Source organism: Acipenser ruthenus, chromosome 3, assembly GCF_902713425.1.
Source record: "Acipenser ruthenus chromosome 3, fAciRut3.2 maternal haplotype, whole genome shotgun sequence".
Lineage (NCBI taxonomy): Eukaryota > Metazoa > Chordata > Actinopteri > Acipenseriformes > Acipenseridae > Acipenser > Acipenser ruthenus.
The window spans coordinates 72255634-72283491 of record NC_081191.1 but is presented as its reverse complement, the minus strand read 5'-3'; the positions used below and the strand labels follow the sequence as shown (position 1 = coordinate 72283491).

The 27858-nt window shown below is 36.3% G+C and overlaps 1 protein-coding gene across 1 annotated transcript; it reads left to right on the top strand.

The window, feature by feature from the left end:
• Positions 1 to 2350: 2350 nt before the first annotated feature.
• Positions 2351 to 20732, top strand: LOC117435336 (desmoglein-2.1-like). The gene is made up of 14 exons (XM_034058415.3): positions 2351 to 2573; positions 7853 to 7945; positions 8259 to 8408; positions 8503 to 8647; positions 9021 to 9181; positions 11224 to 11358; positions 11776 to 11961; positions 12231 to 12709; positions 13125 to 13267; positions 13460 to 13687; positions 13835 to 14074; positions 15352 to 15476; positions 16501 to 16794; positions 17108 to 20732. Exons 1-14 carry the CDS (start codon positions 2520 to 2522, stop codon positions 18143 to 18145), a joined length of 3471 nt encoding a protein of 1156 aa, XP_033914306.3. The 5' UTR covers positions 2351 to 2519; the 3' UTR covers positions 18146 to 20732.
• The last annotated feature ends 7126 nt before the right edge of the window (positions 20733 to 27858 follow it).

Genomic DNA, 27858 nt, shown 5'->3' with positions numbered 1-27858 from the left:
TTCACTAATTTATTTATTAGAAATGTTAACTAAATGTTGGCTCGCCAAGTGTAAAAAGAAATTAGCTATAGCATTTTATAAGTAACTTGAACTCTGTGACTTTAAGAGCTGAAAACAATTAAAAAGGTCTAATTAAGCAAATTATCAGTTCAATTAAGCGTCTAGTTAAGTAATTGATAGCTCAGTTGGAATGAAAACCAAGGAGTTAGAACATTTTGAGTGCTGAGTGCCAGTGTCACGTGAAAAATGGTCCCCTCTGTAAAATGGTCCCCTCAGACTAATTTTCATAGAATATACTATAAAAATGGTACCCCCAGACCAATTTTCATTTTGAAATGTAGTCCCTCCATGAAAAAAGTTCCACCCGAAATTCGGTCACCCATTAAATATGGTCCACCTGGACTATTTTTCATAGATTATTTTGTTTGCATGATTTTCTGACTGATTGCTCTATGTCTTGGATGTCTTAATTATAAGCCTACTGTGCCTCAGATATCTAAATGATTTTAAATAACATTGAAGCAAAGTGGAAACAATTTTAAAGACAATTCCGAATTTAAAGTAAGTTTACCTTTGTTATTATAGTAAATAAACAAGATACAATAATGGTAAATGATGTCCCTACTGTTTTCTTATCTTTGTTAAACTGATTAAAGGCATGAGCAAAAAATGGGTACTTGCTCAAAAGTAAGATTTCAAATGATTTTTTTTACAGATTCTGTAGAATACTGTAGTACTTTTGTGGTACTTGTTCTGTAGTACTTCTGTGGTACTGTAGTAATTTTCTAGTAGTGCATTATAATACCTTTATAATGCTGGTCCTACTGCAGAAGGTACTGGTTCTGAGGCTGTTTTGTATTTCTTAAAATTAATCGGTAACACTTTAAAATAAGTGTCTGTAATTCCAACGTAATTAACAAATGATTTCGTACTGATTTCAAATGAAATTCCTATGGAATTCAAAAGTCACATGCATGAGTTCATGACATAGTTTTCAACATTTCCCCTAATACACATGAAATAATCATGAACAGACACTTATTTTAAAGCGTTACCAATTAATCATTGTATATTATATAATGAGTTGTTTAATACTTGTCACTTTTCCTCTGAATTACTACAGTACCAAGCAGCAGGACATGATGAACAAAATTAAGCTGAAAACTCAGTTTTGCAATGTATGTTTTACTCTGTAAGAACATGTACTAGTTTTCAGTTACCTTTGTAACTGTTGAACACCTAGGGTCAATTGCAACAAACTAAAAATAGCTTATACTAACTGGGGATGATCCAGTGGTTACTACTGAGGACGGTACTAAGCTAGTGCGCAAGTTAATACCAACTGCAACGAACCAAGCAGCTCAGAATAGTTCCCAGCTGCGTATTAAATTTGGTCTCAATCGCAACGAACCTAAAGTGACTGCTGTTGCCCTCTAGAGGATAGTAAAACACAATACTAAGTTAGTCTAGCAATTTCTGTAGACTAAAGACATGTGGTATCGTACTAACTGGAACAAACACGAAAAATCCCAAAATGTATTGACAGCTTTTATGAAACTGAACTACTCATAACCACATATTATATAACATGATTTGAAATCTTCTGGAGAAAAAAAGAACAACTAAAAAAAAAAAAAACACTTGTCGAAACGTTTGCAACAAAACCATATCTGAAATATGTAATTAGCATTTCTGATTCGATTTATGCCTTTTACAGTCTACAGTACACCTTCGATCCTATAAACAAATGCATTTGTTTTGTGTGTGAATTAAATAATGAGGACTTATACAAGTTCTGTTTGTCCTTAACGCAGCTTCATTCATTTTGGTGGCGTTTTAGGAAAATTAGGTTATTCGTGTTAATTTTTTTAAGAAAATGGAAAAACATTCTTATGCAATTCAGCCTTAGTATTTACTTTCGTGCGTAAATACATTTTCGTAAATAATTATGTTAATTCAAAAACTATAACAATTAAGATGTTTGGTTTCTTAAAAACAAACAAAAAAATATTTCGATCTTGTAACGAAATAACACTCATAAATATAATTAGCCGGAACCAATTTTCGTTGCAATTGGTATTAAGTTAGTCGCATCTAGGGATGATCCTGATAGTACTGTATTAGCTAGTCCGCAAATCTATACATGTGTTGTTATTGACCCCACATGTCTGCTGTTTCTCTTGTTTGTTGGACTGTGTTAGGGACGGGTGGTCACCATAATGTAGATCGGTAATGTTAATTGCTGTAACTGTTTTTCTGATTCATCTATCCAAGTAAAGTGTACTTGAAAAAATAAAAAAAAAGGTAAGCCCGCCCCTGACCAACCCAGTAGGTTTGGGTGTGGATCAAGTGAAACTCCATTTCACGTCCTCGTTCCGTTGCTTTTTATATTGAACAGAGATCAAGCGGAGCACACCTGCAGGTTTTATTGAAATTGAACATATAAAAAAGAAAATACAAATTAAATAAGTAGTGTTCAGGGGGAGTTTAATCAAGACAGTTTTACGCAGTTACCTGTCATGGCTGGAATTTCCATTGCAGGGACTGGTTTGCTGTTACTGTTTATGTTAATGGTGAGTACTGAGCGCAGTTTGCGATCACATTTTTTGTATTCTTTCTTTTTTTCTTCTATTACAAATAGCAATTGAAATGACGCATTAGTAGTTATCACACTTTATGATAAAGAAATCAAACTGAATAATTAAGTACTGCTGATTTAGTTTTAAGTAGTCTACTTCTTTTTTTTTATTTTTTTTTTTTACTGCAGTCAGCCGTCCTGTTTTCCCACAACAGATAAAATAGTTTTAACCTGAGATCTGCTGATCGAAAACAATATAGTCTACTGACGCTTGTTTTTATTATGACCCTTTCATCTTTTTTTGTTTACCAGTGCTTTTGTATGTGTGTTTTGCTTTCTTCATATGTTGCAAGAAAATGTAACAGATGTATGTGGTGGAAGAGAAAGACAAAGGCAACCTCTCGATTTAAGAGACACTTTCTTTTCCCCCAGTAAGAATGATCTACTAGTATGTTGTTTTAGCACTTGGTTTATAAGTATACATGCTATTGAGAGACATAAAATAAATTACATTGCTTGCTGTTTTTTATTGGTAAGATCCTTGTAACCCTTTTCTTAATGCTCCTGAGAGCATTAGGAAATATTCTGTCAAGTTTCTGTCAAGTTTCCGAACAAACGCTAAAATATAATTGACGTTTTAGTGTGGTGTTACCATACTGCATTATTTAGCAAGCATTGGTATAAAGGATTTCACTCGGAACTTCACGACTTATTAAAAAGCGATGATGCACTTACACCCCTTTCTCTTCCCTTACCTATTGTATAACCTCCCATGTAAGAATGTGATTTTCTCTTAGGGAAATGCATGCAATGACCACCAATTGCCTATGCTGATCAGAAAACTTAGTTCTGGTTGAAACGCTTTACAACTGTTTGATGTCTGCACCACTAAATTAATTGTTTGCTGTAAGCCACCACTATATAGGACATAAGACATAAATAGCGCAATAACGGAACCTAACAAATGTGATTCATCAAATATGTTTATGTGTAATCTGAACTTAATCGATATCTAACATTTGGGTGTGTATTTGTAATTCTAAAATACTGTCTGGGCACTGTGACCCCTCTGATATTATTTATTTTACATGATGTAATATAAATGGAAGTTCCAAAATATCAAACCTATTATTAGATGTCATTTGTAGGAACTCGTAGATGATAATTAAATATTTAATTTCAAAGAACACTGCCCCTTTTTTTAAATTTGAGCACTGGGAGAATTGGGCATTTGAGCAACATTAACAATAATGCAAATTCAATCAAACTGTTTATTAAATGAAATAAATACTCTTATTCAACTGAAGTGTGGTATAAGGTACATTCTTTTGCTAAGTTGAATCATTGGTCTGACTAGTTGTTATATTTGTTTGTGTTTTGTTTTTCTTTTCTCCAAATGTGCTTTATGGCTACACACCCTGTGCATTGAAATTTGAGTCAGTCATCTCCGATACTCCGGAGTCACAAACCAAATCACAATGTGATAAGGTGCATCTGTTGCATGCAGCCACATTTACCTGTACCTGCTTTTAAAATAAGTGCTCAAGCTGTGTAAACTTGCTAGTACTGTAAGTTTATCAACGATAAAAGACTTTAGGGAAATTGTTTACTGCCAGAGGCATATGTTAAAAACAGTGTAATATGAGTCCGAATATATTACCTCACAATAATATGTCTCGAGTTGGTTTTGAGCCATAATCCTTGAGTGGTGCAGCCACGAGTGCATTCTTAGCTCAAAACCAACGAGAGACATTTTTGTTGTGTGGTAATATATGCTGACCCGTATTATTTTATATATTGTGTTTCTTAAACCTGGTTGCCATTACCTTTTTTCTTAAGCTTTGTTTGGCTGAGGTAGTTTCTCTTGTTTGTGTAAACTGCAACAGGCTGCTCTGCAAAATGCTGCAATTATGTCTGTGTAGGTAATGGTCAACACTGCTAAGAATGTTGGTTCAAAGTCGTCCCCATTTTTTATTTATTTTTTTACTGACAAGATGAAATTCTAAAGGTGTTTGTCCAGGTCTTTTTCAGGTATCTGGTGAAATTCTCTAATTTCCCACATAATGCAAAGACCACTTTGTGAGGTTTATGTCAGTAAGTGTTTTTCTTCTTGTTTGCATTTTCTTGCTCTTTTAAAAACGTTTATTTAAGTTATTGTTACACTTGTGAACCTCATTTAAAAAAAAAAAAAAAAATTGTCCATATCATTGTTTTGAATGTAGCCTATTATTGTCCACGTTATACTGGCGGCTGTTGGCATTGCAGCACAAAATATGAACAAAATATTAGTCCCATTAATACATATGAAATTAACTAATATCAGGATGTATCTCTCAATCTGTCAGCATTCCCACTCACACCTGCGAACACACCCTGGATCTGCTCAACACCAGGGATCTTGATATCTCCAATCTCTGTCTCAGATATCCCTCTCTGACCATTTCTTAATCACCACCAATATTAATCTTCCCGCACCTTCAGCTACTACTGATACTGTTATTTCCTTCCATCCCAAAAATCTGCTAAATCCTATAATACTCTCGGAATGTGTCTCTTCTTCCCCGCTGACTGGTCCTCTCCCGCCTTCGGTCGATGATGCGGTGTCCCTCTACAACGCCACCCTTGCTCAGAACATTGACACAGTTGCCATACTTACAACCAGAAAAGTGAAGAAACTTCGCAACTGTATATGGTATACCCTCAAACTCAGTCTGCTTGCCACAAGTATGAGCTCAAATGGCGGTGGTCTGGACTAACAGTTCGCAGAGAGATTTGGACCGATCACCTCAGTAGCTACAGGTGTGCGTTCGCTGCATACTTCTCAGAAATCATATCTCTGGGACACGGTAAACCAAATATTCTCTTCGACCATTGATCAAATCCATTGATAAATCCACCTCCCATTCATCCTCCTCTCTTACCTGCCATGATTTCTTCTCTTTCTTTTGGAAAGAAATGGACACCATTTATTCTATGCTGTGCTGCCACAAACCCAATATTGTACTCGACCACCTTGACTCCCCTCTGGTTGCCCTTCCTGCTCTCTCTTCCTTCTCTCCTCTCTCCATTACTGATGTCTCTAGCCTATTCTTGAAATCAACTACTGCCACCTGCCCCTTGGACCCCTGGCCAACAAATCACGTCTGTCTCTGTGCTTCTGACCTTGCTCCTTCCATTATGCACACTCTCAACCTGTCCCTGGTCTCAGGCCTGGTACCAGCTGCCCTCAAGACTGCCCGAGTAACACCAGTGCTCAAAAAACCCTCCCTTGATCTGGCTGTCTTATCTAACTTCCATCCAATATCCAATCTTCCTTTTCTCTCCAGAACTCTTGAAATGGCTGTAGCCAGCCAGCTGACGAAACATCTCACAGAAAACAATCTGCTTGAACCTCTACAGTCTGGCTTCCGGCCGCATCACAGTACTGAAACTGCTCTGCTCCGGATTGTAAATGATTTTCTGCTTAATGCTAATGCTCCCTCTGTTCTTGTCCTCCTTGACCTAACTGCTGCTTTTGATTATTATTATTATTATTATTATTATTATTATTATTATTATTATTATTTATTTCTTAGCAGACGCCCTTATCCAGGGCGACTTACAATTATTAAAAGATATCACATTATTTTTACATACCATTACATTATTTTTTTACATACAATTACCCATTTATACAGTTGGGTTTTTACTGGAGCAATCTAGGTAAAGTACCTTGCTCAAGGGTACAGCAGCAGCGTCCCCCACCTGGAATTGAACCAACGACCCTCCGGTCTAGAGTCCAAAGCCCTAACCACTACTCCACACTGCTGCCTTGATACCATAGATCATAGCATTCTTCTTGACCACTTCTGGGATCTCTGGAACCTGTCTCGTCTGGCTGTCCTTTTACCTATCTGGACATATGCAGTCTGTTTTCTATGATGGAAGCAGTGCTGACACAAACCCGGTCACTTGCAGTGTCCTTCAAGGGTCTGTTCTCGGGCCTCTTCTCTTCAACATCTACATGCTTCCCTTGGGTTACCTCATCTGCCAACGTAGCCTCATGTTTCACTCCTATGCAGATGACACCCAGCTCTACCTAAAACTAGACCCTGGATGTCCCTCTGCCATGGTCCGGCTCTTGGCTTGCATCCAAGACATCGAGGCCTTGATGTCTGCCAATTTTCTTCAGCTCAACACCAACAAATCTGAACAACTTCTAGTAGGATCGAAAACTCAACTCAAGAATCTCAATATTACTGCCTTGAACCTTGGAAACTGTCTACTGCTGCCCATGAAAAAAAGGCTCAATAGTTTGGTTCATGATAGATATATATGGTTACAAATTCCCTTTGTTTTTGCATTTGCATTTTTGTATCATGATACTATCTGAAAGTTGTGAATATCTTACCCTGGTGTCATAACATTATTTTATATTTAATTTCAGGTTCCAGTAATCATCATTTTTTAACACAAACCTTGACTTGGCATCTCAGTCCTACTTCTTCTACCACAGCTTTATTGTTTCCCAAACAACATAGTTTTACACCTCAAACAGGCTACTGTATGCTAGCAGTCTGTTTATTGCATTGAAATATCACAAGGTCACGTGTATGTACTAGAACAAAGACATTTTCACTGTGTAGTAAGCCTATTCACCCAAATAACTGCACAGCGTTTTTTTCAAAAACAACAACTCTTAATTTTAACAAATACACAGTTTTATGTTTTTTCCAGGTGACTGTATGTTGACTTTGGTCTAACTTGTAAGTGCTGCAGCAGTGCAGTCACAAACATGTTTCTTGTGGGAGGGGGAGCTGGTGTACCTGCCTTGAAAGGAATGTGAACAAAGCAGGCTTACAAAGCATGATACTTTAGTTAGACAAAACTTAATTGTATAAAACTTAGAACTGATCAAACATATTCACAGTGCAGGATTTATGTTTATGGTAATGCAAAATTCCTTATGGGTTTGACATATTATCAAAGTGTTCTTTTTGTTCAGTTTTTTGTTGTAGCCTAACTAGTCAGTGTTATATAATGAGTAAACACAGCATCTTGTTCTTATAAAACCTGTTTAAAAATGGTTAATAATGAAGGTTCCACTAAAGTCTTTTTTACAGTCCGGCTTCTGTAAAATCGAAAAATTAAGTTAAATACACTTTCAGAATGTTCAGAACACAAGAAGCTCATAGCATAAGGTTGAGGATCCGTGTGTGTGTGTGTGTGTGCAACAGTGTACAGTGTACAACAAAGAAGGCTGATTGGTTTAGCTTTTTATTTTTGTTTTTCCAGGTTTTGGAAAGTCATGTGAATGCAGAATGGATTGTTCCACCGATTAAAATTAGAGAAAATGAAGATTATTCCAGCAAAAACCCAATTGCCAAAGTATGTTCCATTTATAACTTTTTATTTTGTAATTTATTGGAATGTATGCTATTATATGTGTTCTGGTTCTGTGGTCTTTTTTTTCTTATAAAGAAAAAACTGTTAAGTTGAAAGACACCTTCAATGTATGCAGGTTTTAACCTATTAGTTAGTTCATTATCAGTTGTTGTAGTAGCAGCAGGAGACTACAAAAGTATTTTAATAGTATTTTTGTGTTTTTGTTAAGTTTTTTGTTAAGGTTTTAGTACAACCTAAATATTAAGTCTTTTAACCATAGCGATGATTATCAGTAGTGTTTTGCTTTCATTTTCAGATTCGATCTGATGCAAGAGGTGTAGCTAGATACAAACTTGTTGGTGAAGGAGCTGATCAGAGACCTTATGGCCTGTTTATTATTAATCCAGACACTGGTGACATTAGCATCACATCAGTTGTTGACAGAGAAGAAAAGTCTATCTACATAGTAAGTGCATATCTACATTCATAAATGTGGTCCATCTGAATTCCCCATATTTGTGAATGGCATTTTCTGAATTTTGATATTGATATTTTTTCAGCTGAAAGGACGCGCTTATAACTCTGCAGGACAACAAGTGGAAGGTGATATTGAGCTGAAGATTAAAATTGAAGATGTTAATGATAACAACCCCAGGTTCTCCCAGAAAACATTTGCTGGGAGCATTTATGAACTGAGCGAGATAGGCAAGTATATGCACATACAAAGAGAATACAACATAATGTGTCACACTCATTGTCTTTTAAAAAGGCATGACTAATTTACCTTGAACTTTTTTAATAACTTTTCACATTGCATGACCCTCAAACTGAAATGTAAAACTAAAACATAAAGGGAAAGTGGAAAATACAAGTTATTGTATTTATAGCGATTTACAAGCATACCATTTAAGCTTTTTAAATTAGGTTTGGTTATGGTAGTTTAGTTTGTGAGATTGATTTATTAAATGTGAGACACATTTCTGTTTCCAAATATTCTTTTTTTACGGTTTAGTATTTCTCAAACAGTGCTCATTTAAAGCAGTTGCTAATGGTAATTTCTCATCTGTCTGTTTGCTAGATACTTTTGTAATGCAAATAAATGCAACTGATGCGGATGAGGCGAACTCCAAAAATTCACTCATGGCTTACGAAATACTTGAACAAAGCCCTGGAAATATGTTTTATGTTGAAAGGTACACTGGCAGAATTATGGTAGCAGCTTCTAACCTTGATAGAGAGGTAAGTGTTTTTGGTCTCAAATAAAAGATACATTGGGATTCCCAATCAATAGCCAAAGCTGTGTTGTGTCACAATTTTTATGAGGTCCCTAAGTCAATCTTTTTTTTTTTTAGGACTCTGCCAAGCATTTATTTTTGTAATAGAATATTCTAATCGAATAATTATTTGGATAAAGTGCAGGATTTCCTTTTTTTAAAAACCTTTTTTACTATCTGTTTATAAAACTAGATATGTCAAATGGTAAAATGGCAAGTGTCCTTTTTATATACTGCTTTTGTCCAACAGTAACATGCTTCAAAAGCAAATCAACAATAATATAGCTCATTATATACTCAAATACAGATTTGTGCTCTTTTTGTAATTCTGTTCCTTAGCAATAAATGTGAACAACATTAATAAATATAAATTAATAAAGTGTTCTTTTTAATTTTGTACTTACCTGCAGAAGCTTTGGCAAAAATGGTAGTAACAATGTCAATTAATGAAATCATTACAAATTTAAAATCAAATGAAGAACCACCAAGAGAACAAAACAGCATGTTATGTGTAATAAGATATTTGTAACATTCTTTTTCAACTAAAAAAATAAAAATACTAAAGTCACAGAAGTTGAGAGTTGAAGTGTAATAAAACTAAATCTACAGTTTTTTTACACTTACAGGCAGCACATTTCGTGTTGACATTGTAGCAGGTTTTTTTTGCTTATACGGGATATGATTCCTCTGCTGGCACGTGTGATCGAGGATGTTTTTCTAAACAGAATGGAGGTTTAAAAACCATTTGGAATCAAACTTTCCTTTCCGTGTGGGCGCTTGCATCTTCACACGCGCTGTCAGAACTGCCGTAAATGATACAAAACACGACGCAAAACGTACGCAAATTAGCAAAATGGTAATGGTTCGTCATGCACAAGTGACCTGTCCATAGCCCTACCTTAAGATCAATTCCATTACGTGAAATCCAGCGATCAAGTTTTATTGCTGCAAATAATTTCAAGTTGCTTTGATAGTATTATCTTTTTTTTTTTTTTTTGGTAAATATGTACCACTTCCCTATAAAGCTGTGGGATACCTTCTTTTAATGTGCTCCATCCAGGATGTTGTGCTATTAAAGTATTTTAATTGCATTTTGCAGATGGTACATGTTTTAGGTCCGTTGTCTAGTGGGTAAGTACTGTAAAATGATTCCACACTAGTGAGGATTTTGGTCTGTTTCTACCAGAGGGAGTTTTATTAATTAGTGCTCAATCAAACTGTTCTAGTATCCACGTGGAAGAGGTGTACTCTGAAGAATGAATAATTTATTGTTACAGTAAGAGAACATATCTGTACCTTAAATAATGAAACCAGTCTTTCTTAATACATTTAAACAGCAACTGTAACTACAATTTATAATCTTACTTTCATGATATTTAAAGGGTTTTATATAACTCAACAAGAGACCTCAAATCCAATCCATCCTTTTTTAAAGATATATTTTTTACTTTCAGTTCTTCAGATGTTTTTAACTATCAATTTCCCTGTACAAATTAATATTTTATTTGTATGTTTATTAATGCTGGAATGAAATAAAATAGACTAAATAATAAACTAACTGTTCACATATTCAGGCATCCCCTTTTAACGCTAGTCTTGCATTAGTAAGCAGCATTTCTAGGCTAGAGTAACTAACAGTTATTTGTAGCATTAAGGTTAATAGTAACGTTTAAGCAATTTATAATTTTTTAAAAAACAGCCGACAAACCTTAGTTAATAACCCGTTTTTCTCCTGAACGCCATTGAGATGGAATGTAAATAAAGGGCTATTGAATATCTTATTAATAACCTTTGATTTAAAGTTTCCAATTGAATATTCAATGAAAATCGATTGTTTGGCACAGTCCTAATATGTGTTTTATTATTCAGTGCCATGTTACAATGTATTTATACATTCTAGATTATGCTTTAGAATTGTGCTCATCTGATTTTTTTAAAAAGCAAGTGAGATATTTTAGAGATTGTATGTATGTGTGTATTGTTTAAATCTTTCTCTTTGATTTGCAGACACATTCAAAGTATTCTCTTATAGTACAAGCCAAAGATTTGAATGGAGAAATGGGGGGTCTGGCTAGCACAGTACCACTTGAAATTACAATTGCAGATGTCAATGATAATGTTCCAACACTGGAGAGGGAGTCTGTAAGTTGCATTCTGTTTTTTTTTTTTTTCCTTTTTGTTGGTTATCATTTCACACGCATAATGTCAATTAGTAGTTTTATGCATTGTATATGCATTGAATATGTTATTCTCAAAACTTCAGATGCTATCAACTGGCCAGTCTATAATTGAGGACCTGATATTAGGTATTCATGCATTCATTGAGGAATAAACCATATCCAGATTTATTAGGGCAAAAATGTTGGCACCTGATCATTTTAACAACATAATGGTAGTAATAAATCACATGACTGGGTGAGTATTCAGTGTCATTCCACAGGGGTACTTTTGTAATGAATGTAAATCACCTCTGTGTTTAAACCTGATGTGTTCGTGTCTACTGTGTATAGCCTATACTGTGTACACGTTAAACAAATAATTACTAATTTATTCTTTTAGTATGAAGGTACTTTTTTTGAAAATACAAAAGGCGTGGAAGTAATGAGATTGAAAGCCCTTGATGCAGATGAAGTATTTTCAGACAACTGGCTTGCCCAGTTTGAAATTGAGTCTGGCAATGAAGGAGGTTACTTCAGGATTGAGACTGATGCTAAGACTAATGAAGGGATTTTGATTCTACAAAAGGTAAACTTTTAGCATGTATAAATGTATAAGCCTTAGGTCTTAATACTGTCAATTTTGATTATCCTTTTTATGGTTAATGAAATTGAAAAGTGAGGATATAATAAAATAAATTAAAATGTATGCAATATTAAATATCAAAATATCTTTGAAAAATATGCAGTAGTTGTTGGATGTTAGTATTTTTAATGTCAATGGTAATCACTCATCACATTATCCCATCACATGATGATGATGATGATGATATCCTGAAATGTTTTTTCTATTTTCAGGAGGTTGACTATGAAGAACTACAGAACCTTGCCCTTGGAGTTGTTGTCAGAAACAAAGCAGCTTTCCATAGTTCTGTTGTAGGCAGCAGCACTAGTATTAACATTGGAATGGGAGGAGGAGGAGGAGGAGGAGGAGGAGGAGGAGGAGGAGGAGGAGGTGGTGGTGGTGGTGGTGGTGGTGGTGGTGGTGGAGGAGGAGGAGGAGGAGGAGGAGGAGGAGGAGGAGGAGGAGGTAGTTTTGGAGCAACTGGAGGATCCTACTCCTCCTCATCATCATCATCATCATCATCATCATTTTACACTCTAAAAAAATTTCCAGTTAAACTCAATGTGCAAAATGTGCCTGAAGGACCTAAGTTTTCCCCAAAGGTAAAGGCAATTCCCATTTCTGAGGAGTCGTCAAAAGTGGATCTTTCAAAAGTAATTGCAAAGTATCCAGCCATTGATGCAGACACTGGAAAAATTGCTGAAAACGTCAAGTAAGTAAAGGTTTTTTTTTTTTCCCACATTGTTTTGGGATGATTGATATGAAGTAATTTATTTAAGAATGTATAGCCTTTATACTGTATACCAAACCTGAAATTAATTTAGTTAACTGGGTAGTGCAGTATCTTCCAGTCTGTGGTTAATAAATGTGTCCAGTTCTGTCTGATATTGAGATTCGGATTGATTAGCCAAGATGGTGCCACTAATAGTAGTACTAGTCAGAAGCTATGCAGACAGTGGATTATTGTACTCTTAATTTATAGCCATTATGTAAGCAAAATGCAATTACACAGCTAAGAGTTGGAGAGAAGATACAATTCAAATTGCAAATATACAGATAGTTTAAGTTATTTCTGTACTAAACAAAACCAAAAAATTGATTTTGTGATTTTATTATCTTTTATACAGGTATGTAAAGAAATATGATCCTGATAATTGGCTGATAATTGATCCGAAGACTGGAGATATTAAACTTGCAAAAGTACCAGACCGTGAATCAAAATTTTTGGTTAATGGCACATACACTGCAGAAATATTGGTCATTTCAGATGGTGAGCAATTAAGTAGCCCCCTTGTGGGTATAATTCAATAACACGTTTGTAATGATCATTTTACAAAGCTGTTCCTAGCAGTACTGACCTCATACTTTCAGGGTGCGTATACAATGACGTAAAAAGGGGGTGTAAATGGGGTTTCTGAACTAATATTCGGACCTGATATTTTAACAATATCCTCATCCACAGATTTACCTGCAAAAACCTCCACTGGTACTGTTGCTATCCAGGTAGAAGACTTCAATGATCACTGTCCAACTCTTACAAGTACCTCTACAGACATGTGTTCCGATGACAAATCGGTGATAGTCACAGCTGTAGATAATGACGCGGATCCCAATAGTGTTCCCTTTAAATACCAGATTGTTGATGAACCTGTGGGTACAGCGCAGAACTGGAAAGTTGAACATCTCAATGGTTGGTATTCTATACCTGCATAAGTGGCTATTTTGACATAGATAATATGTGGAATGGAATTTTAAGTTTTATAATTAATTTGTGTTTTTGAGTGTACATTTTTAAGTCCTAACCACATATTTATGTAGCTTTTCTTTTCTTTAACAGGAACTAGCATGCTGCTGAGACCCACAAAAACCATTTGGCCTGGTCAATATGGTGTAACCCTTTTAATATATGATCAGCAGGGGAAATCCTGTAGTGACAAGCAGGTTCTAAATATTGCCGTCTGCACTTGTAAAAATACTGGATCCTGTGCAACAGATTCTGACAGAGTTCAATCAATTGGAGCTAGACTTGGACCTGCTGCTATTGGCCTGATGATTCTAGGACTCTTACTGCTGCTACGTAAGTTACTGAACTTCTGGTATTTTGTTTGTGTGAGGTTTATTTTCTGAACTGAGAAATATTGGTAAACTGTTCTTTCTGTGCCTGATGTTGAAAGACCAGTGCATGCATGGATGCCCTGTTCATCTAGGATTCTATTTTCAGCTTGTTCATAATGCTGTAGCTATGGTTCTGTCTAAAACCAAGAAACCTGAACACAAGGCGGCTTCCATGCATTGACCTCTTGTGCAGCTTATTGCAGATTTTTTATTTTTTTTTATTTTAAATTACTTAAAAGACTTGAATAACTTAAAAAAAATAGAAGGGTGTGTTGTTATGGAGCTCCAAATCATGTGTGCCTTTATCTGAGAGGGAAGCTGCTATTCTGTCTTTAAAATCCAGATTGAAAATGTATTTTTTATTTACTCTTTTTTTTTACATACATTTACTACATCTTTGTTTCTTTCTTTCTTTCTTTCTTTCTTTCTTTCTTTCTTTCTTTCGTTCTTTCTTCATTTGCTTTAACCATAAATGCTGTACTTATTTTTGGAATTGCATTCTCATGTGAAGGTTGCTGTACAGTAATATTCAGGGCGACCACTTGGAATAGACTGATAAGTATGCAAGGCAGATCAATGTAGCTGAGGCCTTTTCTTATATGTGTTGACAAGGTCAGACCATGTGCTATTATCTTTTCACTATAAACATTTAGATTGGTCTCCTATGATGTTATAATACTGAGATCTGTTTACACTGCAAGTATGTTTTTTCTTGTAAAAAATGTTGGTGATTATGAAATGCAATCTGGACAGTTTTTATTTGTGACTCTATAGAAGCGTTAAAGGTGTAGAAAGTGCAAGGACTGCGGTATCTGATATACAGTTGTGCGAAGAATAAAGATGGTTATACAGATAGACACATTTTCAAATGATTAGTTATAACATATGTTAAAACAGGGGAGGCTGTGTGGTCCAGTGGTTAAAGAAAAGGGCTTGTAATCAGGAGGTCACCTCCTTGTGCTCCGTCTTTCGGGTGAGACGTTGTTTTAAGTGACTCTGCAGCTGATGCATAGTTCACACACCCTAGTCTCTGTAAGTCGCATTGGATAAAGGCGTCTGCTAAATAAACAAATAACAAACATGAAAGACATTTGTTCCAGTGCTTTGTCTAATTTTATTGTAGTGTTTAAATTTATGAATAAAATACAGGTATATTTTGTTCTTTTTTCTTTTAATATATTGTAACGTTTCTTGGTTAGAAATATATTTATTTTGTGCCTTATTACGTTTTTCCCACAGTTGTGCCTCTTCTGCTTCTATTTTGTTCATGTGGGGCTGGAGCGACAGGTGATTTTGTCCCAATTACTGATGGCTCAGCAGGACATTTGATTCCATATGACACAGAAAAAATGGGTGAAGATAAGGTAAGCAATTTTTGTATTCAGTCTTTTTTCCCTTTTACATTCTCTTTAGAATAGATAAATTAATAGCTCCCAATCTTCTGAATAAAATATCAGTCACTGTCTCCATGAGAGACAATTGGCTATAAGCCAACTAACTTGAAATCCGTGTTTTAATGGCCAGTCAGTTTCAGGAACACACATAGTTTAATATTGAAGTTAGGAATTTTGTTTGATCAAGTGCACTCACACCATAGTTATAAGTAGGCTTGCTACTATTTGATTTTTTTTTTACCAAATTGACCTATATGCTTAAAAAAAAAAAAAAAAAAAAAAGACTTTGTCATTGAGAAATGTCTCATTTAGAGAAACCCCTTTATCATATTCATGCAACAAAACCATGGTTACCAACATTCTAATTGAAATAACATTTGGTCACAGTGAAGCTATACTTTGTAAAGCTAAAGTTCCTACACAAAAGAACAGAGATGGGACAGACAGCAAGTATAAAAACTACACAGACTACAGATGATTTATAAATTATTATTTTTGGTAAGAAAAAAAAATAGCGAGTGATTTTACCGACGTTTATACTATATAAATTTATTTCAGTCGAACTCATATTTTTGGGGAATTCAACGTTTATCGAGCTTCACTGATTAAAATCGAAAAGTAGCAAGCCTAGTTATAAGGCTTCAAAACAGCAGAAAGCACAGACCACATTATTAAATGACTACCATAAGGGTAGTGGAAGCTCAATGAAGGAAAAAGCAGCTACTACTACATACATTTTACGCATAATGCAAGTCCACATGCTGCTTGTGAAACTCGGATATCCGACTACATTAACATTCGGCTCTGGCCTGCATTGCCATCAGATGTATTGACAGTATGGAAATTGTAGGGCTCACCATCAATCTCAGAAACTTTAAATTAAACAGTATTGAGTATGATTAAGTACTGATCTTGCTCTCCTTCCATGCAGAAGTGCCTGTTATATATTTCAAATGCGCATTGCGCTTAATGTTTGCATTTATTTTCTGAACAGGCAGTTCCAACTGTTGTTCCATCAATGGACATTTTAAATAATGGTGGAGGGGTCAATGGCATCAGGACATCAGGATTTGGAGAACACGCTATGTACAGAAACAACAGCAGATGTGTGGCTTCTCCTGGAGCATTTGCAATGGCAACAAGACCAGTGGCAGCTGAATATGACTTGGTGGGACCAGGATATGGGTGTGGTTATGAAGCAGAATGGGGTCACTCCAATGGAGGCAGTGGAGATGCCTTTGAGGGTGTAGCTCTACCCGAGGCTTACTTGGAACAGTACTATATGGAGGTAAACTATAATAACAATAAATATACAGTATACGCAAATGCTGTTTTTTGTATTGTGCCTTGCAGAACATTTTCCAGAAAAGTCTACCGGAAGCTAATATTTGGTAGTGGGTACTCTTCTATGCTCTGACATATACATTAGTGTTCTTTGTAAATATGGAAACAATTGAATAATTATCTAATATTAAATGTGTAAAGATAAATATGTGCATAGAAAAATGTTTTAAACTTAAAAAAATGCTTTGTGTGTTTTGTTTTTCCACCAGGAAGTACAATAGACTAAATGCATTTCTTTTCTTTTTTTTTTATTGTAGAAGGCTAAATATGTTTCAGATGAAGGACATCCACAAAAAGATGCCGCCTTGGTGTATAATTATGAAGGCCAAGAGTCCCCTGTGGGTTCGTTAGGATCTTGTAGCTTTATTGAAGGAGATATGGACCAAAGCTTCCTAAATGAACTAGGACCAAAGTTTAAGACTCTTGCCGAAATATGCATGGGCTCAGAGATAACTTCAGGAATTTCAGTTGAGCAGCCTAGTGTTACTGTGCAACACCCCCCCGCGTCCGTTAACCCAGTCATCAGCAATAATCGTGTGGTGACCAACAAAACTGTTGAGATGACCAGCCCAGTTCCAGCACCCCAGGTCCAAAAGAATGTGGTTGTTAAAGAAAACATGTCTCCTCCTCAGCCAACCGTGTATCTCCAGAAAAATGTAGTTGTTTCTGACCCTGCCTACATTCAACAGCCTGTATACTATGCTACTAACCCAATCATTCAGACCACTCGATACATTGTTGAGCCACAGATCCAAAGGAATGTCATGATAGAAAGGTCTTCTGTCCCTGGCCTGCAAGGTCACATTCTAATGAGTGACATTCCAAACACTCAGAATGTGATGGTGACCCAGAAGAGATTGGTGCATGGCTCGGACATTCAGGGTGGCATGGTGGTGGGGTTAGATCAGGGTACTCTGCATAGGAGTGAAATGCCAAGCTCACAGAATGTGGTGCTGCTAGACAATAGAGGTTTTGATCAGGGAAGCATGCGCTTGAGTGAACCTGTCTCTCAGAATGTGGTGTTAACAGAGAAGAGAGTGGTGTCTGGACATAATATGCAGGGTGGCACGATGGGGTACGAACTAGGCAGCTTGCACAGGAATGTAATGCCTGGTTCACAGAATGTAACGGTAACAGAGAAGACAGTGGTATCTGATTCCAGTATGCAGGGTGGAAAGATGGGGTTTGGTCAGGGTAGTCTGCACATGAGTGAAATGCCAGGCTCACAGAATGTGACGGTAACAGAGAAAAGAGTAGTATCTGGAAGTAGTGTGCAGGGTGGTTTAATAGGATGAAATAACATGTACTTGGCATATATAAAGACTTGTTTAACAAACACGTGTGAGTGAGGACAGAACAAAGATTAAGCCCACAACTAGATAGAACATTTTAGAATGGAGTGGTTGCAAGTCCTTTACATTTTAATTAAATATTATAGGATGCCTTATCTAAATCAAGGAAATCCAAGGTTTATGCCAGGATTCTGGAAATTTGTCTTAAATGAATACAGGAATTGATTTTTAATTGTCAAGGACTGTTATGTAAAATACAATCTATATTGATAAAGAAATGCTTGTGTGCTGTATGTATATATAATTTTGTTTTTTTAAATTTTAATCTAAACAGTAGCATAGATTAAATTGTTCGGTTTAAAGGCTTGGGGCTTGGTATATACATTTTTAATGAAGAATGGTTGATAATTTTAGCTTACAGGTTGAATCAGTTGTGCTATATGTGCCTCTTTAAACACTATTGGGGTTGTATACGCTTTGTGCATCTCATCATTGCTTTTTAAAAGACTTTTGAATACAAGGTTGTGGTTCTAGAAGTGGGTGAGTATTTCCAAGAATGTAACACAGTTTGTAATTTCATAAGCAGGTATTGGTGGTGTTGGGTTATCAGAGAAAGGAAAATGATTAATGAATTAAGTCGGGAGTTTCCAAAGGTGGGCCACAGGAGCAACAACGGTCTATGCATTTTTATATGCAAAATAACAAAGGGCAACAGTAAAATAAGATTAAAATAAAATAACAATTTAGCTTGTGATTATTTACAGTGTTACAGGTTTAATATCTTGTAATCTGTAATTTTTCTTAAGTGCTAATAGTGGGCCACAGTGCCTAATGCGGCTGAACAGGTGGGCCTCAGGTAAAGTTTGGGAACCCCTGAATTAAGTGATGCCAACAACACACACACACATATATATATATATATATATTGGTAAAGGATTGCCCTTTTATTGTAATTTAGAATATATTTGTTCAAGGTAGATTCACTGGAATAGACAATATTTGTATGTATGCTTTTTAAGAAGGTGGTTGTTTTTTCTATAGCTTTTTCAATGGTCTCTTTTTAATCTCCTTTTTTTATGTATTAAGCATCTGCTAGGGGAGTGTTTTGTAAATATGCTATTGCACTTTCAACTCCTTAAATTTCATTTGTATTAGACTGTTATATTCATAAAGTGCTTTGCCTTGGTGTTTGGTTAACATTGTGTTTTGTAGTTGTGAAAAGGCTAACATTTACTGGATGCAGTATGTGTGTGTTTGCTTTCTTTTGCATGTGTATTCAATTAATACAAGAAAGAAACATTTTCAATATCCTTTTTAAAAAGTTATCCAACTACCTATTAAACACATAAATTGTCTCTCTATCTAGTGTGTAAAATATGCTGTTAAATATTTGTTTTATACCATCTGTGTGTGTGTTTTTTTTTTTTTTTTTAAATCTTATCATGAAACATTGTCATGCATATTGAAAGCCAACATTGGCTGGGTTTACATGCACATGAAAATCGACTCACGAGATTTCAGCAGTCAAGATCCCGTTGTTCTGACGTAATATCACGTAATCTCCAGCAGAAAGGCTGTACAAAACACACACACACACACACACCACAAAATGTAAATTTATGGACTACTTTCACACTAGAACCGCCGCGGTAATACTCATACCCTACAACTGCCGACAGCAGTCATTATCACGGTACATTTTAAACATCATCAGTATTAAAATGAAAGACAAACTATTGGAAATAAGTCAGAAGTTTTATTCAACGCTGTATTTAAATTAACAATTAAACATAAAAGGGTTTATTTTCTAACTTAAACACATATAAAGCACTACTTCAAAAAATGAAAAACTATAATAAAATAAACATTTCAAAAGAAACTACTGTGTAATCAGGTTTATGTACATACAAAACTGTAAAAACAAAAGTAGTTACTAATCTAAAATGAAAGTAACATATGATTTCTCTTGCGTGTTTGTCACTTGCAGCACAAAATCCAGGCTGTGCTGCTGCAACTTTGCAGTTTACTGATGTTTCTGCTGAAGCACTGTGGCTAGCTTCAAGATTAAAAACTTTTAGATGTTCCAGAAACACACACACACACAAATATAAATTCTAAGTAGTAAAACTTGTACTTAGTAGGTTATATTTTATATAAGTGTGTGTGTGTGTTGGAAAAGTTACCAGACAAACAAGTAGCTAATGTGCAACGTAATTCAGAATGTGCGCGACAACACGTGAATTAATTTTTCTTGTTAAAAGTTTTTATCTTCATGGCAACACATGAAGCTCTCCTCATGATATTCAGAGTCGTTCTTTTCCTAGTTAGTAAGCAGACACATACATTTAAATATCCCCTCCCCTAAATGACTATGAATTGAGTAATCTGCATTGGTACTGCTGATTTCTTTTCCAAAATCAGAACTGCATAGTAACACATCTCCTGAAAAGTACAGCAAACACGTTGTGAGGAAAACTGTCATGACTTGTGCATGTAAACGCTGCCATAGTAATACAGTTTGTATATTGTGTAATATGTCTGTTCTTTTGTTCTAGTCTATCAGTCAATAAAAAATATTTAATTTTAACAATGGTCACGTTAAGCAAGACCCAACTGGGACTAACTTTTCCTTGTTAAGCTTCACTTTTTTATTGCATCTTCATTGGGGTTAACCTTACTTAAAACATGTTTGCAGTTTCTAAATATTCAGCATCTGACCATCTATTGTGTTTGTCAAGACTGTTTACTAAAACATCCACATACAATTTACAACCATTAAAGAAAAATAAATCAGGGTACATTTGAGGGCATGATGACTAAAGCTGAATCTACACCAGCAGTCTAGATGGGTAACTTGTTATTGATATGTGAATTTTGCCATTATTACTTCACTGGTGGTTATTTGCAAGCCGTTTTTCAGGATTCCACTGTGAAGCGATTGGCTTTCTGTAATCAGCTGGCAGATATTATCAAATAAACAAGGAGGCTGTATTGTGGTCACTGTCACTGCAGTGAATGGGCCTCTGTGCTAATGTCCATATGTGAATAGAGCTGCCCTCTATTTTAACATACCAAATGAAATGGCAAGGTTTTTGGTTTTTTTTCTAAACTGGCATTTAATTCTTATTCCACAACACAATTTAAAAAAAAAAAAATGTATTTCATTAATTTTTTTAAATCCTATTGATCCATTCATTTTCATGCTGTTTATTTGAAATTACATTGTAAGCACAATACATTTCACATGCCTTATTGTGGACCATTTTGTTCTTCTGCCATCAATAGATGGCATAGACTGAAGCCATAAATCAGCATCTTTGTATTCTTCCCTCAATGTGCTGGATCGTAAATGTACCATACTTCAATGCTGCAGAAAAGCCATTCAGCACAAACAAACTAAGAGAATTTTAGGTTCACTTGCAGTTTAAAATCTTATTATATGATAACAAAGGTGTTTTAAAATACAGTATATGCTTCTAAGGCAATACATTTTTGCCACTGCACAATTAAGGCCATATTTTTACAGCCGCAATATGCTTTCACTAACTTTAGTGTAAAGAGAATAGTCAGACCACCCCCACTATTAAAAATTAAGGAAACCATAAAATTCCTAATGTTGTGTACACTCAGTATATATATATATATATATATATATATATAGTATATATATATATATATATATATATATATATATATATATATATATACTGAGTGTACAAAACATTAGGAACACCTTCCTAATATTGAGTTGCACCCCCTTTTGCCCTCAGAACAGCCTCAATTCGTCGGGGCATCCACAGGGATGCTGGCCCATGTTGACTCCAATGCTTCCCACAGTTGTGTCAAGTTGACTGGTAGTGGATCTCTACTCCGAATAGCTCGTTCCATCTCATCCCACAGATGCTCAATTGGATTGAGATCTGGTGACTGGGCAGGCCACTGCAGTAAGCTGAATTCACTGTCATGTTCGTGGAACCATTCCTGGACAATCATAGCCTTGTGGCATGGGTCATTATCCTGCTGAAAAAATCCATTAGCAGATGGATACAATGCTGCCATGAAGGGATGCACCTGATTGACAATGATGTTCAGATATCCTGTGGCATTCAAACGTTGCTCCACTTTTATCAAGGGGCCCAATGTGTGCCATGAAAACACACCCCACACCATCATACCACCACCAGCAGCCTGCAATGTTGACACGTGGCATGATGGATGCATGTACTCATGTGGTTTTCTCCATACCCTAGTCCTCCCATCAGCGTGAAACAGCAGGAACCGAGATTCATCAGACCAGGCAATGTTTTTCCAATCCTCCAGTGTGCACTGTTTTCGTTCCTTAGCCCACTACAACCACAGTTTCTTGTATGTTGCTGAAAGAAGTGGAACTCTGTTAGGTCGTCGGCTGCCATACCCCATTCATGTCAAGGTACGACGAGTTGTGCATTCTTTTATGGGTCTTTTCGACTGGACTGTCAGTTGACTAACTGTAGCCCATCTGTTGCTCTGCACAATTCGTGTCAGCCTCCTTTGACCTCTTTCATCAATGAGCCATTTTTGACTACTGGCCTGCCATTGGCTGGATGTCCTTTGGGTGGTGGTACATCCTTGATACACACGGGAAACTGTTGAGCGTGAAAAACCCAGCAGCGTTGCAGTTCTTGACGCACTCAAACCGGCACGCCTGGCACCTACTACCATACCCTGTTCAAAGGCACTTACTGTAAATCTTTTGTCTTGCCCATTTACCCTCTGAATGGCACACATACACAATTCATGTCTCAATTGTGTCAAGGCTTAAAAATCCTTCTTTAACCTGTCTCCCCTTCTTCTACACTGATTGAAGTGGATTTAACAGGTTACATCAATAAGGGATCATAGCGTTCATCTGGATTCACCTTGTCAGTCTATTTCATGGAAAGAGCAGGTATTCCTAATGTTTTGTACACTCAGTATATATATATATATATATATATATATATATATATATATATATATATATATATATATACACATTTTATTATCACCTTTTTTTTAATATGGAGTACATTTCACATGCCTTATTATTTATGAACAAAGTCCATTTTAGTATTCTGCCATCAACAGATTGCATAGACTGCAGCTGTAAATCAGCATCTTTGTTTTCTTCCCTCAATGCGCTGGATCGTAAATGTGCCATCCTTCAATATGCAGCCAAGCCATTCTGAGCACAAACAAACTAACAGAACCCTGTGTTCAACTGCACTTTAAAAGCTTAAGTCATGTGAATTTCACTTGTACTTAAAATGCAGTTCAGATAAACAAACAGTTACAACACTATACAAATACTTTCCTTTGAAATATATATATATATATATATATATATATATATATATATATATATATATATATATATATATATATATACAGTACTGTGCAAAAGTTTTACAGGTGTGAAAAAATGCTGTAAAGTAAGAATGCTTTCAAAAATAGACATGTTAATAGTTTATATTTATCAATTAACAAAATGCAAAGTGAGTGAACAGAAGAAAAATCTACATCAAATCAATATTTGGTGTGACCACCCTTTGCCTTCAAAACAGCATCAATTCTTCTAGGTACACTTACACACAGTTTTTGAAGGAACTCGGCAGGTAGGTTGGCCCAAACATCTTGGAGAACTAACCACAGTTCTTCTGTGGATTTAGGCAGCCTCAGTTGCTTCTCTCTCTTCATGTAATCCCAGACAGACTCGATGATGTTGAGATCAGGGCTCTGTGGGGGCCATACCATCACTTCCAGGACTCCTTGTTCTTCTTTACGCTGAAGATAGTTCTCAATGACTTTCGCTGTATGTTTGGGGTCGTTGTCATGCTGCAGAATAAATTTGGGGCCAATCAGATGCCTCCCTGATGGTATTGCATGATGGATAAGTATCTGCCTGTACTTCTCAGCATTGAGGAGACCATTAATTCTGACCAAATCCTCAACTCCATTTGCAGAAATGCAGCCCCAAACTTGCAAGGAACCTCCACCATGCTTCACTGTTGCCTGCAGACACTCATTCGTGTTCCGCTCTCCAGCCCTTCGGCGAACAAACTGCCTTCTGCTACAGCCAAATATTTCAAATTTTGACTCATCAGTCCAGAGCACCTGCTGCCATTTTTCTGCACCCCAGTTCCTGTGTTTTCGTGCATAGTTGAGTCGCTTGGCCTTGTTTCCACGTCAGAGGTATGGCTTTTTGGCCGCAAGTCTTCCATGAAGGCCACTTCTGACCAGACTTCTCCGGACAGTAGATGGGTGTACCAGGGTCCCACTGTTTTCTGCCAATTCTGAGCTGATGGCACTGCTGGACATCTTCTGATTGCGAAGGGAAGTAAGCATGATGTGTCTTTCATCTGCTGCAGTAAGTTTCCTTGGCCGACCACTGCGTCTACGGTCCTCAACGTTGCCCGTTTCTTTGTGATTCTTCAAAAGAGCTTGGACAGCACATCTGGAAATCCCTGTCTGCCTTGAAATTTCTGCCGGGGAGAGACCTAGCTGATGCAGTATAACTACCTTGTGTCTTGTTGCTGTGCTCAGTCTTGCCATGATGTATGACTTTTGAAAGTAAACTGTCTTCAGCAACCTCACCTTGTTAGCTGAGTTTGGCTGTTCCTCACCCAGTTTTATTCCTCCTACACAGCTGTTTCTGTTTCAGTTAATGATTGTGTTTCAACCTACATATTGAATTGATGATCATTAGCACCTGTTTGGTATAATTGTTTAATCATACACCTGACTATATGCCTACAAAATCCCTGACTTTGTGCAAGTGTACCTAGAAGAATTAATGCTGTTTTGAAGGCAAAGGGTGGTCACACCAAATATGGATTTGATTTAGATTTTTCTTCTGTTCACTCACTTTGCATTTAGTTAATTGATAAATATAATCTATTAACATGTCTATTTTTGAAAGCATTCTTACTTTACAGCATTTTTTCACACCTGCCTAAAACTTTTGCACAGTACTGTGTGTGTATATATATATATATATATATATATATATATATATATATATATATATATATATATATATATATATATATATCAGGGATGAAAATAAGACTCCTTTGTCGTTGTGAAACCTGGAATGGGTGAAACTGCTATACACTAGCTATAGGAGTCTTATCTCCATCCCTGATATATATATACAGTGGTTCCCCTACCATTCTACAGGCCCAGCGGCACGCTGGGTCAAAAAAAGGCAGCCGCAGGGCCTACAAAATTGGAAAGAAAAATTCATAATTGCGCGTGTGAAGTTAGGTTTCAGGTTTGTTTTTAGCGGAACAGGCTCCCCAAGGCTCCTGCGCCGCCTCGCCTCGCCTCCCCACCCCACCCCACCCCACCCCACCCCCTATATAACATGACGTATTTGGTGTTTACGTCATGTGAATAACCTTGTGGATGTACGAAAGATGATTGGCTGTGAAATTACGGCCAATGCAAGAAGTGGCCAATTATCGCATCGAAATATGATTGGGTGAGAAATGATACACACACAACGCAAGAAGCGGATTATCATTTACAGGCACTCGGGTAAGTTTCACAACGATTTTTTCTCTCATCAACACCGTTACATTTTAAAACAATATATACATAGCTAGCACAAGTAACCTAAAATAGTTTGATTCCAGATCAAACAATTAGATTACAGAATATAATTTGTTGCTTATTAATATTTTAACGTTTGCATCATCTACAGGAGGTATGACACAGGCCCGGTTTTTGGGATGGAACCGCATAACAGTCTCGCGTTTTGATTGGTCCATATCTGTCACATGAATATGTCGTCACACGAGTGGAAAAGCGTGCAGGCATTTTTAACATTGTGATCAGATAGAGAGAGTGATCTGCTTTCCACAACCTTACCATTAAAATATATTGTGGTATTACACTGTACTGATATTACAAACTATGAGGAATTACTTTATATAAATTATCATGTTATACACGAATGTAAGAATTGGCTTTCTGTGGTGGTGTACTTTTTTCTTTCAAGTAGCATATATCGATAATCGTTTTTGCGATATATTTTAATATAAAACATATACGCTATTGCAGTTTTGTTACAGGATACATTAGTTTATCTCTAATGTAATCACAGTTTTACATATAGACTGCCCCTGTTTTCATTTACGTCGCAAATTCTGGGCCGCTTTACTTTTCAGATAATGTCCCAAATTCTGGGCCGATTTGGTTTGCAGATAACATCCCAAATTCTGGGCCGCTTTGGTTTTTAGATAACGTCCCAAATTCTGGGCCGCTTTGGTTTTTAGATAACGTGCCAAATTCTGGGCCGCTTTGGTTTTTAGATAACGTCCCAAATTCTGGGCCGCTTTGATAACATCCCAATTTCTGGGCTGCTCTGGTTTTCAGATAACGTTCCGAATTCTGCATTTTCGAATTCAGGCCAGTTTTTGAGATATTCTGCTTAGCTGACAGCCGAGTTTCTAAGTCATGCATGCACAGTTTACCATAAACTGGACTGTTAATTCATTTAAGAGTACATGAATCAAAGTTAATGTATTTTTTACTCTCCTCAGAAAACATTTAGGAACATGGTATACTAAAAAAAAAAAAAAGGTCATCTCATTTGCTTATGTAATGTCCATCAATATATAGTGAGGCATAGGGGTTTATCAGAACTTCTGGGTTTAAGAGACCAGTGCCCTTCAACAACTTCAAATAAATCCTATTGTATTGTATTAGTCAGCATTTCCCTTATCTATTCCTGATCATTTATAGTGTAGGTCGGGGGTTTTCAACCTTTTTTTGAAACTGTAGCCCTTCTATCTGGAGGTTTCAGCTCGAGTACCCCTTTACAATTTTCGCTCAACTGAACGGTACCTCAGTTACAATAAAATGGAGAATAATCTGATGACCCCCCCCCCCCCCCGTTTATTTAATAAATCTGGGTGACAAACTGCTGGTTTAGGACAGAACAACAAACAGTAAGCTTAATTCTTAAAACTTTTAACTACAAGTATTTGGATGCACAGAATTAAAAAGACAAGTATTAGGTTAGGAGCACACCTATTTTTTTGTAACTTTGACGGCCTTTTGTAAAAGTTTGAAGACCTTTTGATACCCAGCATACACTGCAATACCCAGCAAAGTTATACACTGATATTCTGATAGCACAGCAATTCAAATGAAGTTTGTAATTGGTTGTGTTCCTCAAATACACAATAAAAAGTGATATTTATAGGGTATACAGTTATACAGCGATACAGTGGTTTCGGACATCTAAGAACAGGTACTGCGAGCATCTGGATTCATACTCAGAGGTACTCTGTAGCCTCCTGGGACATTCACAGCTTGTTTGACACCCTCTTGTAGTTGCCCGTTTCTGCATATAAAGCAAAATGCTGTTTGTCAATCTCTCTTTTTTCTTATAAATCAGTCTTTGCAAGAATCATTCCAAAAACACTTGAATCAGTTAGGCACTACCAGTCTGACACTACAGGCCTTTAAATTGCAGTACCAATTTGCAAGTTGCTAAGTGGTTGCGTTCCTCAAATTTGCAGTGCAAAGTGATATCTTAAAGAATAGGGTATGTAGTGCTTTTTTTCGCCTCCCCTCGCTTTTGGTGCAAAATTGTGCTCCGATACACTCAGGCTGATACTGTGATCACAAAACACTTGGAATGGACTTAAATTGGTGCTTCTGTACTCTTTTTAGATGCACAACAATCT

Excerpts from the sequence above, each read along its gene's own strand:
- LOC117435336 (XM_034058415.3), top strand. The coding sequence starts at position 2,520 with ATGGCTGGAATTTCCATTGCAGGGACTGGTTTGCTGTTACTGTTTATG. Across the intron at positions 2,574-7,852 it reads TGTTACTGTTTATGTTAATG|GTTTTGGAAAGTCATGTGAA; the intron begins GTGAGTACTGAG and ends TTGTTTTTCCAG. Across the intron at positions 11,962-12,230 it reads GGATTTTGATTCTACAAAAG|GAGGTTGACTATGAAGAACT; the intron begins GTAAACTTTTAG and ends TTCTATTTTCAG.